The sequence below is a fragment of the Lathyrus oleraceus genome, chromosome 6 (genome assembly GCF_024323335.1).
Source record: "Lathyrus oleraceus cultivar Zhongwan6 chromosome 6, CAAS_Psat_ZW6_1.0, whole genome shotgun sequence".
NCBI lineage: Eukaryota > Viridiplantae > Streptophyta > Magnoliopsida > Fabales > Fabaceae > Lathyrus > Lathyrus oleraceus.
The window spans coordinates 135,810,963-135,825,038 of record NC_066584.1 but is presented as its reverse complement, the minus strand read 5'-3'; the positions used below and the strand labels follow the sequence as shown (position 1 = coordinate 135,825,038).

The 14,076-nt window shown below is 39.6% G+C and overlaps 1 protein-coding gene across 1 annotated transcript; it reads right to left on the bottom strand.

The window, feature by feature from the left end:
* Nucleotides 1–4,470: 4,470 nt before the first annotated feature.
* LOC127094413 (uncharacterized) lies at nucleotides 4,471–5,142 on the bottom strand. Its single transcript, XM_051033253.1, has 2 exons — nucleotides 4,982–5,142; nucleotides 4,471–4,909 (listed from the first exon to the last, which is right to left on the bottom strand). The coding sequence occupies exons 1-2, from the start codon at nucleotides 5,140–5,142 to the stop codon at nucleotides 4,471–4,473; spliced, it is 600 nt and encodes a 199-aa protein (XP_050889210.1).
* Nucleotides 5,143–14,076: the final 8,934 nt, after the last annotated feature.

Sequence of the window (14,076 nt, the reverse complement as noted above, 5' to 3'; positions counted from 1 at the left end):
ACCTCTGATCTAATAATTCGAAATACTATAATTATTCAATGATTAAAACAGTAAATTCACATTATATCACTGATTGACATCAACAAAATCATTCAATCCCATCTATTTTTTCATGTAACCATGGATCAACAACCATACTTACCTATAACATCAATTTCATCATTTTCAATCACCGGTTCATATGTTTTTCAACATAGTACATGCCATACATCAACAATGAATCACACAACATTAACATCATACAATCCAACCAAATTTTATGATTCCAACAACAACGATTGCAACAATTCATCAGTCACAACATCATCATACCATACACACATAATTCAACAAGTAGTTGATAAATTAAATAATTACCAATTATCACAATGATCATGAATATAGAGAAGAAGAACACAAAACCTACATAGCATAATCTACCCGCCATCATCACGTTAACCTTTAGATAATCAGAACTTCACCCTTATCTTATAGTTCCTAGCAATTGATTCTTTGACCTTCAACAATAGTGAATTCTCCTCTTAATCCCTCGCCCCTTCTTTTTCCTTTCTTAGTTTCTTCTATTTTCTCCCAATTGTTACGTGTTCTCTATTTCTATCTCACTATCCCCTTTTCTTTTTTTATTATAACTCTTACTATTATTATTAATTCCACTAAATAGAATAATAACAAATAATAATACCTCTAATTATTTTATTAACTTATTACTATTATCACTAATTTCCACCTATTAAATAATAATAATAATAATAATAATAATAATAATAATAACCCACTCAATTAACTAATAAATTAATATTCAATTAATATCAACTAATTAACTAATTAATAAATAATATAATTAATTAGTTTTACTCACCACGCCACCTTTTCTACACTTTTGCTCACACACTCCCAAATACCTTAATTTCTATAATTCTAAGGCAACTATCCCACACCAAGGGTAACACAACACATCAAAACACTAATCAACATAATACAACCACAACTATCATATAATTAAATTATAAAAAAGAATTTAAATAAAATCGGGGCGTTATAAGTCTCTTCCACTTAGAACATTTTCGTCCTAAAAAATCACCTGATGCGAACAACTCTAGATACGACTCTCGCATCCTGCTTTCCAACTCCCAAGTTATATTTCCTATGGAAGCACCTCCCAACACTACCTTCACGAGAGCAATCTCTTTTCCCCTCAACTATTTCACTTCTTGATCATCAATCCTTATAGATAGAGCCTCAACTATAAGGTTATCCCTCATCTGAACATCATCCATCGAAATCACATGCGATGGATCCGGAACATACTTCTGAAGTTGTGAAACATGGAACACATCATGTAGATTTTACAAATTCAGTGGCAACGCCACTCTATAAGCAATAGGTCCAACTCGCCCGAATATCTTATACGGGCCAATAAACTAAGGAGTAAGCTTCCTCGACTTTAAAGCACGTCCTACACCGGTCACCGAAGTGACTCTAAAAAATACATGATATCCCTATTGAAACTCAAGATCATTTCTCCTCTTATTATGGTAGCATTTCTTCCTACTCTATGAAACGTCCATCTTCTTATGAATCAGCTTCACCTTCTTAGTAGTCTGTTGGACAATCTCAGGTCCAAGCGTTACACTCTCACCAGATCCATGCCAACACAAAGGTGTCATGCACTTTCAACCATACAAGGCTTCAAAAGATGTCGTTCCAATACTAGAATGGAAATTGTTATTATACGTGAACTCAATCAACGAAAAATAACTATCCCAAGCACCTTGTTGCTCGATAACACAAGCTCTCAACAAGTTCTCTAATGATTGAATGGTCCTCTCTGTCTGACCATCGGTCTACGGATGACAAGCTGAACTCAACCTTAGCTTCGAACCGAAATCTTCCTACAAACTCTCTCAAAATTTGGAAGTGAACCTCAAATCTCTATCAAACATAATACTCAATAGAACTCAATGCAACTTCACAATCAAACGGATATATATCTATGCCAACTTCTGCAAAGAAAAATTGATGTTAATCGAAATAAAATGGGCCGACTTCGTCAGTCTATCAACAATTACCCAAATGGCATCATACCCTCTCAGAGTATTCGGCAACCCCATCACAAAATCCATAAAAATGCTATCCCATTTCCATTCTGGATTATCCCACGGTTGCATCAACCCTACAAGTTTCTGATGTTCAACCTTTAACTCCTGACAAGTCAAATAAGAATAAACAAACTGATCCATATCTCTCTTCATTCTAGACCACCAAAAGATCTTCTTCAGATCCTGATACATCTTAGTAGCTCCTAGATGAATACTCAAGCTACTTCAATAACTTTATTCCAAAATCATCTTCTTCAACTCAGCTTTGTCAGGAATTCAAATTTTATCTCTGAACCTTAATCTTGTTCATCCACTTTGAAATCATTACTTTTAGTTTGATTACTTCCGACCATCAAGTCCACCAATTTCACATCCAACTTCTGACTCTCTTTAATGTTATTAAGAAAATCATTATTGATCTTCAACATACACAGCATCACACTCTGTGGTGTCAACTCACATACCAAACTTATGTCTCTAAACTATTCAATCATTTCCAAGTCGCTAACCATCATATCAGACATATGCAAAGACTTCCGACTCAAAGCATCAGCCATGACATTCGCCTTACCGAGATGATAATTCAAGCCAAAGTCATAATCCTTTAAGAATTTCAACCATCTACGCTGTCTCATATTTAATTCCCTCTTATCAAACAAGTATTTCAAACTCTTATGATCACTAAACACTTCAAATTTGGAACCATAGAGATAATGCCTCCAAATTTTCAACACAAACACCACTGCAACCAACTCCAAATCATGAGTAGGATAGTTTCTCTCATGAATCCTCAACTATCGTGAAGCATAAGCCATAACCTTGCCATCTTGCATTAGCACACCACCTAAACCCATCAACGATGCATCACAATACACCATAAACGGTTCATTCGGTTCAGGTAAAATCAAAACCAGAATTGTAGTCAACCTTTTCTTTAGCTCTACGAAACTGTTCTTACAACGAATGTCCCACAGAAATGGTTCACCTTTGTAGGTCAACTGATTTAACGAAAGTGCCAACTTGGAAAAGCCTTCAATAAACCTGAATTAATAACTTGCCAATCCCAAAAAGCTTCTAATCTCTGTCACCGACTTCAGAGCCCCCCATTGTAGAACTGCATCTACCTTGGATGGATCCACACTAATACCGCCACATGAAATAACATGACCAAGAAAGCTAAGCTCTTTCAACCAGAATTCACACTTTGATAACTTAGCATAAAGCTTCTTCTCCTTCAACACTTGTAATATAACTCGCAAATGCTCAGTATGTTCTTCTTCTGATTTAGAATATATCAGAATGTCATCAATAAATACCATAATAAAATGATTCAAGTAAGTATGAAAGATATGATTCATGTACTCCATAAATACTTCGGGTGCATTACAAACAACAAACGACATCACCAAATACTCATAGTGTCCATATCGAGTTCTAAACATCACCTTTTGTACATCTTCATCCTTCACTCTGATCTGGTGGTAACCTGACCTCAAATCAATTTTTCTAAACACACGTGCACCCACCAATTGATCTATCAAGTCATCTATTCTCGGAAGTGGATACTTGTTCTTAATCGTCACTTTATTCAACTACTGGTAATCCACACACAACCTCATGCTACCGTCTTTCTTCTTTAACAACAACAACAGAGCTTGCCAAGGAGACACACTTTTGGTCTCACAAATATCTTCTCTAGCAGATCTTCTGATTGTTTCTTCAACCTTGCTAACTTAGATGCAAACATCATGTATGGTTCCATAGAAACAGGTTTGGTACCAGGCATAAGATCAATAGAAAACTCCACCTCTCTCTCTGGCGGTACATCTGAAATGTCATATGGAAACACCTCTGGAAAATCCCGCACTACCTGTAATCATCAATCACTGCCTGACTCTTAGCAGATAACACTGTGAATAGCGCAAACACCTGACTCTTAGTAGGTAAGAAACCTCACCGACTTGTTATAACAATTGATATGAACATGATTGAACTCCAACCAACTCATCCCCAAGATAACATCAAGATTCTCTAATGGCAAGCAAATAAGATCAATGCCAAAATATTTATCAAAGATTAACAGAGGACAATTCAAACAAACCAAAGTAGTAATCACCGAACCCTTAGCAGGAGTTTCGATAACCATTTCTCCATTCATAGAAGACACAACAAGGCCTAGCCTTTTCACATATTCAACAGCAATAAAAGAATGAGTAGCACCAGTATCGATAATAGAAATCAAATGCATATTATTGATATAACATATACCTCTAATAAACATGTCATCACTGGAAGTCTAAGCCCCCATCAGTGAGAACACCTTTCTTCCAGTTGAAGCTTACTTAGGCTTCGGGAAATGAGTGTTGATATGTCATGGTTCACCATAGTTGTAACAAGTCACCACATTCTCTTTGCAATCAGCAACCAGATGTCCTGACTTCCCACACTTGTAAAACTTCTTTACATCACTCTTGCACTCACTGATACGATGACCCAACTCACCACACCTATAACACTTAAGAGGAGTTGGAGAACCTTTCCCACTTGGCCTATTACCATCAACAGCTCTCTGTTTACCTTTATTATCTGGAGCACTATATGGCTTCCTACGGTTCATATTCTGCTTTCCTCTTCTCTCGCTCAGCCCCTTGTAGTGAGCCGATCGAGCCTTACTATCATCCTCGTAAATTCTACATCTGTTCACCAACTCTGGAAACCTCCTGATTTGTTGGTATCTAATCGCATACTTAATTTCAGGATGCAAACAATTCTCAAATTTGACACACTTCGAGAACTCATTAGTAACCTCACTGTAATGAGGGTAGAACTTAACAAGTTCCACAAATCTGGAAGCATACTCAGTAACCGATAAGTTACCCTACTTTAGCTCCAAAAACTCAATCTCCTTCTTCCCACAAACATCCTCAGGAAATTTCTTTCTCAGAAATTCCCTTTGGAACATAATCCATGTTGCAACTTCAGCTGCAACATCCAACACCTTACGAGTGTTGATCCACCAGTCATCAGTTTCCTCAACTAACATATATGTCCTGAACCACACCTTCTATGCTTCAAAGAAATCCTTCACTCTAAACATACTTTTTATATCCCTGAGCTAAGTCTGTGTTCCATCAGGATCGTACCTACCCTTGAAAGTAGGCAGATTGTTCCTCTGGAACTTTCCAAAATGTCGGAACTCGTCGTTCCCACCAGCATTAGGTTAATTTTGCATAGCTTGAGCAATAGCCTGCAAAGCAACAACAATAGCATCATCGTTTCTTCCATCCATTTTCTCTTTCACACCACCAACAACAATAATGGTTAAATAGACAACATCCATAATATTCAACTGTCACACCACACCGACTCAACAACTTGGCCGGACAGACCGACCTGCTCTGATACCACTATGTAACACCCTAAATTTCCCACTGCATAAATTTAAAACATTTAATCAGACAATTCAACATGCAATTTAGTATGCTACACTATAACATACAATTAACCTGCTCAATCGAAAATACATGTAACACTTGATAATTATAAAAATAGTAGTAATAACTACATGTATGAAGGTTAAATTTTATTAAATAGCAGCGGAACAACAATAACAAACAATTAACTCACATATCCAACATCAATATAACATGTCATTATAATAAATATTAAAATATAACGAAAGACACAACGTTCCAAATTCCCTCGTGTTACACATCAGAGCTGATGTTGACACTAAAATAAAATGGAAGACTTCATCTTTCACTCACATCTGAGCTCCTACTACAAATTATCTGCATGTTACCCATGTGGAGGCAACATTCAAACATAAGGGGTGAGATGTCATGATTATATAAATGAAAGCATGATAATAAGTAAGCATCAGATTGTCACATGTACATCACCCATTCCACAACAGAATTCCACATTACCCACACAACAACTATCCACACATAATAGCAACCTCATAATTATCCATACAGAACAACAACACAAGAACTATCCAAACAACATAAAAACATAACAACTATCTGTCGCATCCGTGAAAAACAACCGGCGGGCTGAAACAAAAAAACAACACAGAGCCGCCACCGTGCGTTATTTATCCCAAAAGAGGGAAAGGAAACGCTCGAAGTAAACCTAGGAAAAGCATGGTCTCGCGACCAAAGAGAATGGGATCGGGAGTCGGTTACGCAAGGGAAAGTATTAGCACCCCTCACGCCCGTCGTACTCGACGGGATCCACGCTCAAAAGATAGGAAAAGGTTGCTAAAACAAACATCACACACACACACTGAAGACAACACAGATGGAGGAAAGGGGAGAGGGCTCGCTAGGATATCGCATCCTATGCCTACGTATCTCGTCTGGAACGAGAATCAGAGATGTCGTAGTTCGGCTCACGCACGCCGAACAAGACACACACAAACACAGGCAAACATGGAACCCGAACGCCAATCGATGGACTTACATCAGCTTCCGAACCAAACAAACCCACACTGGAAACCAGATGCCACTTGATGGACTTATACCGGACTCCAAGCACACAACAAGAGGATATGGAATGCCAATGGCTGGGCTTACATCCATCTCCTACACACACCAGAATAAACAAGCAACAAGTTACTAGGGAGTCGGGAACTCGAGCCTAGCAACTGTCAAGCAAACACACACAAAAAGAAAAAGGGTTTGCCCGGAGAGATCTCGTGCGACCTCCTGCCTACGTACCTCATCTGGCATGAGGATCAGGGCAACGTAGTTCCCCTGAACGGGAAAGAAATTCTAACCAGATACAAAGGGAGACACACTACTAGGGAGCTGGACTCGAGCCTAGATGTTATCATGCATCATTGCCCTATGTTATGGTTTCTATCTACTTGCACAACAGCAAGCTAATCCTAACCAGGAAAAAGCAAAGCATGCAAGCATAAACAAAGCAAATCAAACATTCACAGTTAGCACACACTATATACAGACAGATGTGGGCTCAATCAAGGGTTAAGTTGCAAAAGCAACACAACTGTGTCAGGGTGATGTTAGCTCTTAACCCTGACATTGAGAGTCAGGGTGAAGCCAGATGAAGTGGGAGTGAGGGGTGTGCCTCACAGCTCTTATCCCTGGCCAGGGAGAGCTTCAGACAAAGGAGTGTGGGTTCAGAAAGTGGGAACCCTTCTACACTCATGACTCTGACTCAACTGTACAACTGTACATGGATCTTGGGTTAATATCCCAATGCATCAACACAGTGGTGTGAGCAGAGGGACGACTCAACAAGAATAACAGGGGATGGATTGCACATCCCTTGGGTTCTACCAATTGCCTTAATCAAGGTCTTTTCCTGCTTGGGGACAAAGTTAAACAATCACAAACATCGCCTCTTAAGGAGGACTTCAGACAGTTGTCTGGCTAAATAACAAGCCAGGTCTTCCAGACTACATGGAGACAAGAGAGTCTACCTCAATTGGTTTATACAACCAAGCAGCAACACAACAAGTTCTCAAAGAACTATTAGCAACTAATGTACCTGAAATCAATCAAATACAGTCAGTATACCAATTACAAAGTCAAAACAGACAGCATAAGAGCCAATAGTCAACACAATCAATCACATGTGCAAAGCACAAGTCCAAAGCAAGTGAGCTAAGCCTCCTACAAAATAAACCAAGTTAGTTCATAACGATCAACCAAACTTAATCAACTTGCATTAATCTCCTTAAAACATTTGCTTCTTCAACCTGAAAATCACATTCAAATGTGAGAAACAAGACCACTAGGACAAGCCTAGGGTCCAAAGGAGATGAAAAATTCAAAACAGCAAGTGAAAATTAATCAAAACCAAGATTTATCAATCAAGAATAAGGTCCAATTGGTCTCACATCAAAACTATGCACCAAATCCATTTCATACACAAAACATGTCAAACTATGCACTTTGGAATCACATTGGAGCAAACAGAATGATCACAATCAAATCAATATCAAAACAGCTCAATAAATTCCACAAAAATTCAAGCCTAAACAGAACACATTGAATGAGTAGCATATCAAATTTCATGCTATTTGGACAAGTGGAAGTAGGGAAATTAAAATCAGGAAGTCATGGTATGCAAATACAACTTCAAATAAGGCCACAAATCATGTGTCAACTTTAGGCAAGTGTAAAACAGAAATGGCATAAGATAAATGAACCACACCAAAGCCAAAATGAAATTAAACATGTTAAGAATCAATCCACAAAGTTTCAGGTTCATGTGATAAGGCATGGGAATTTCACAAGTCATGTAAGTTGAACACTCCACAAAAGTTCAAAAAATGACTAAACAGCAAAAGAAATCCCAATCAAATAGGAAATGAATCAAAAAAATCTACAAAACATCATGGTTAAACCTAACATACATATGGAATCACATGCAAAAATTCAGGGTAAATGGAATTCAATAAGCATGGAAACAAAATTCAAGAAGTGGACATAACATAGTGTGACACACATTGTCACACTCAACTTGATCACATCATATCTATCACTCCAGAAACTCAAAATTAGCAAACTATACATCAAAATCACCAGAAAATAGTCAAGAACATGCATGTAAATTTTCACACATTTTGGATAAGGCATCATTATTTTATGAATGAAAGAGTGAGCATGGTGCACAAAAGACACATTCAATCAAACCCTAGCCAAATATTTATTCCACACGAGCACAATATTGTTAAAAATCATCATAAAATCAAGCACATCACAAGGAGAATGATGCAAAAAATTGCATCAAATTTGGATTAAAATTGAGTGAGATATGGAATTTTGAATGTGGAGAGAAATTAAAAAAAAGTGAATGGAAGCATGTAGACCAAGTGAAACCTAAAGAAATAAATGGCAAAGAGGAATGCGCTAGCCAAGTTTCCAAGCGCTACAGTACTGAGCGCTAACACCTACAGCATAAGCCAAGCGCGGAAACGAAGATCTACGGGAATTCTGGAAAAAAATTTAAACGCTCTTCATGTGTTCTTCGCGCGCTCATCATCTTCATATGCTCATGAACAAATTGTCACGAAAATCAACAATCCACATATCACTAGAAAGATCTTTCCAAGCACATCATGAATATCACATCCATTAATCCTAACTCTTCCTAATTCAACCGGATCGATCCAAAACATAATCACGGATGAAACTTCAAATCCTCATAACTCTCTCATTTCTCAACCAAAATCAGTGAAACGAATTTCAGAATTATCTACTAAGTACGATCTACAGGATGCATATCACAATTTAAGCAAAGGCTATGGTCGAAATCTAACCTCTTGGAGATGGCAGTGTTGGATTCGTGCGTTTTAATTGTTGAAATGCTGAAACAGATGATGATTGATGCTGTAGAAGGTGATTGAAAGAGGTTTTGCAGCTCGAAGCAGCTCCAGCTCGAAGAACTATCAAGTTGCCATGGATGATCAAGATGCCAACAGTCACGAATCTTCAATGTTTTTGCCAAGATCTTGCTTAACAGTTCTTCACAAGTGCCTGTAGATGATAGATCATACAAAAACAAGCAAGATAGATGATGAATTTCAATGAAAATGATGGAAAAAGTGTGGAAAAGTTTGAAGAAAATTGAGAGAATTTGATGAGTTTTCTGTTAGATCTGAGATTGTGAATTGTGATTCTGCAATTTCTGTTATGATTAATGCTTTATACCATGTGCTAATCAACTTGCTAATCAAGATTAGGCAAATCCAAGTGAATTAGCAAAGTGCAATTTTCATGTGTTTTGGCCAAAATGCCCTTTTCAAAATGCAGCCAATGTAACAGTGCAAATGCAGTCCAAACAAGTCCAATTTTCTGTTTATGATGTGTTGGAAATGGTTTTGAGTGAAAATTACATGTATTTTTCAAAAACACCTTTTTTCCCACCAAAATACAAAATGAACACTTGAAAAATGGACTTTTGCTATGATGATTTTTGATGAAATGTGATGATGCATCATGAAAGTTCATGTCAAATGTGGTTTGCTCAAAAAAGAATCACCCAATTTGGCCTTTCCATTCAAAAGTTATAGCACCTTGAATTTCAACTTTTTCTGAAAATGATTTGATCACAACTTGCCAACCACACATGAGAAATGAGTGTTCTTGGACTTTTTGGAAAGGTGAGAGCAATATCTACAACTTTCATGTTGAACAAAATTTCATTTGAAGCATTTTTGGACATGTAATTTTGAGGTGAAAAACTTTCCATTTTTGGCAGTTTCCAATTACAAGTCACTTTCTATTTTTGGAAAGTTTCCATCTGACTTTATTTTCTTCATTCTTGATGTATGAAATGTCAAATGAAGCTTGTTTGGACATGAATGAAGTGTCTCTAACTCTCTCCCACCTCCAAATCCATCAATTCAAGCACAGTTGACCACAGTTGACTTTCCTGACTGATAGATGAATCTGGCTATGCACTGATCAAATTGAGCTTCAAACTCCTGATACCATGGCTCAATGATGAAACCCTAGCTTCCATAAGCTCAATATAATCATATGATGATCCCCATATCCATTGAAAACCTCATCTCCTTGCCAAGCCCTGATTGGCCCAATGCAGATGATTCCACTGATTAGGGTTGACCAGTGGTCAAAACCCTAATCTCAAGGTATCTGATCAATCTCTTGGTGATGACAAACCATGATGATGATGATGTATCATTTCAACCAAGATGAAGCTCAATCTCCTTGAGAATCAAAAAACCCTAATTTGGACCCCACATCCTCAGATGATCAGTGATCAGTCCAATGAAACCCTAGCTTGCATCTTAACCTCTTTATCTTCTGACCAAGACTTAGGAGGATGACTTGCTCCATGTAACCACATGATATGCAAATATGCAATACCTAATGACCTAAAAAATGATATGCAATATGTTAAGCTAGTCCCAAGAGAGGAGGGCAAATTTTGAGGTGTTACAGCTGCCTCTATTCAATCCACTATGAACCTGTCGATATGAATAGCCTCGGCTTTCAGATGATCAGGGTGAAGAGTGATTGAATACCAAGAACAGACGAACAATTTGCCGGTCAGAATCGGCAAAGAAACAATCTTGCAGAAAAATCCGTCTCGTACGGAGAAAGTCGGCCTGAATACCGAAACAGAAATATTTCTGAATACACAGTAACACCTAGATAACCATGGCCTGAACGCCCGTCAGTCTGCATACTGAGCATCACAATATGAGAGTATTGATGTCGGTCTGAATACCGGGAAATTAGCCTGAACACCACTTTGGTCTGAACCCCACTTTGGTCTGAACACCACTTTGGTCTGAACCCCACTTTGGTCTGAACACCACTTCGGTCTGGATACCGGAAAATTGGCCTGACTGCCACATCGGTCTGAATACCCGCCTCGGTCTGGATACCGGAAAACTGGCCTGGATGCCACAAGTTCTTCGACCTGATCATCGGAAACTTCTTCGATCTGGAAATCGGAAACTGGCATGAGCGCCACATCGGTCTGAATACCCGCCTCGGTCTGGATACCGGAAAACTGGCCTGGATGCCACAAGTTCTTCGACCTTATCATCGGAAACTTCTTCGATCTGGAAATCGGAAACTGGCCTGAGCACCACATCGGTCTGAATACCCGCCTCGGTCTGGATACCGGAAAACTGGCCTGGATGCCACAAGTTCTTCGACCTGATCATCGGAAACTTCTTCGATCTGGAAATCGGAAAACTGGCCTGAGCGCCACATCGGTCTGAATACCCGCCTCGGTCTGGATACCGGAAAACTGGCCTGGATGCCACAAGTTCTTCGACCTGATCATCGGAAACTTCTTCGATTTGGAAATCGGAAAACTGGCCTGAGCGCCACATCGGTCTGAATACCCGCCTCGGTCTGGATACCGGAAAACTGGCCTGGATGCCACAAGTTCTTCGACCTGATCATCGGAAACTTCTTCGATCTGGAAATCGAAAACTGGCCTGAGCGCCACATCGGTCTGAATACCCGCCTCGGTCTGGATACCGGAAAACTCTTCATGCCTGTCAGCATCGGCGAAAAGGAATAGCGATACATGAGACGGCACGCGTGCCACAACGACCCATGCTGAGGATAACAAGCCCTGAGCCGACTGCTCTCTATTCAACCCTGGCAGACAAACACTTCGCGTTTAGCTGGGGATTATCTCTTTCTTGTTTTTCTTTTTGGACCCCGAAACTTTTCTGACCATCATTTCATCTCCGCCCGACAGAAACTCTTCTTCCAATATCGTACTACAGGGGGAATACTGTGGATTCAAAATCACGATGCTAAACTCCTCAGAGTAACATCTTCACTGACCAGCAAAACCCATTCTTGAATGGTAACCACGACTTGAGTTGCGTTGATCACGTAACATTCTCCGATTTTCATTTCCCTCTCTATCCGACGGAAAAGTTCCCTCCAGTATCATATTACTGGGGAAGTACTGTTGATAAAAAAAACGGTGCCAAACTCCTCGGAGCAACACCTTCACCCTCCAACAAAACCAAATCTCAAACGGTAACCACGACTTGAGTCGCGCTGATCGCGTAACATTTCCATCTCTGTCCGACGGAAAAGTTTCCTCCAGTATCGCCCCACTGGAGAACATTAATGTCATGACGCTAAACTCCTCAGAGTAACATCTTCCAACCTCTATCTCGCACGACAGGAATCTCCTCCAGTATCGCACTACTGGGGAATATTGTTGATACAGTACCAAACTCCTCGGAGTAGCATCTTCACCTTTGGGCACAACCACTTCTCAAACGATAACCACGGTCTGAGACTAGCTTATGCTTGCAATTTGATGCATGATTTTTTAGCGGAATGCTCCACAATTATGGAAATGCTACGTGATTTATTATGCAATATGCTATGCTTATTTTTTCATGATGAATGTATAAAAAGCATCCCCCTTAAGGGACTCTTCTGGGGAGCTCGAGACGCTCTGCTGAGGAACTCGCCATCACTCCGACTCCACCCTGCTGGGGAATATCGCTGCTGCTGGGAAAAAGGAAACCCTTGCTGGGGAAAAACCTCCTTTGCACCCGATCCGCTTGGGGAATTGCTGGAGAAAGATCCACCAATGCATTCTGTGGGGATACAACAGTCTTTGACTTGCTGGGGATATCAATCCCGACTCTGCTTGAGACACCACCACACACAGATACTTCCGCTGGGGAAATTGCAACCTTCAGGCCTGGCGACTGGGGAAGCATTAATCTCGAACCTGCTGGGGATAACCATCCGAACCCTGCTAGGGAGGCCACAGACCTTGAATCTGCTGGGGAATTAGTCCCCACGACTCTGCTTGGAGAGATAAGGAAATTCTGGTACTGAACACCCGTCGACTCGTCGAACCCTGGCATTCACCATTCTTATCCATTGTCAGCTTTCCACTTTTGAGAGCTCCCAAACTCGTCTGGACTTTTCTGCTCCATCATCTTGTATTCCCCACTGTTCCGTACTCGACAAAAAGCGAACTCCTGGGACTTATACAGACTTTCCAATTTTCAGACTTTGAAGAGTCTTCTTGATTAATTTCAAGGGTCGCCGTACGTCCATCGCCGTCATTTCACCGCTCTCCATTCATTCGTCCCTGATCGGACTCCTCGGGGATTTGTTTTGTCAAAAGCTTCCACATCACAACCTGCAAGTGAGTGAAAATACCTAACAACACCTGCAAAAGAGATCGTTAGATAAAACCGTGCCCCAGGCGTGTCAAGATTTCAACACTTGGGTCACTCAACCTTCCGAATAAGATTTCAAGCCTTCAATCTTATAAACATGCATTGGAAGGGACCTGTATGTCTTAAAATGCAAGATTCTTTATCAAAGATAATCCGATGTTTTTGCAATCAAAGCGGTAATGAAAAACAAAAACAAAATTATTTGACTGAATATGCATTTTATTGATTGAAAAGTGTGGCTCAAATTGAGCAATACAAAGGAAGCAATTCCTGAAAAGAGGTAATTGC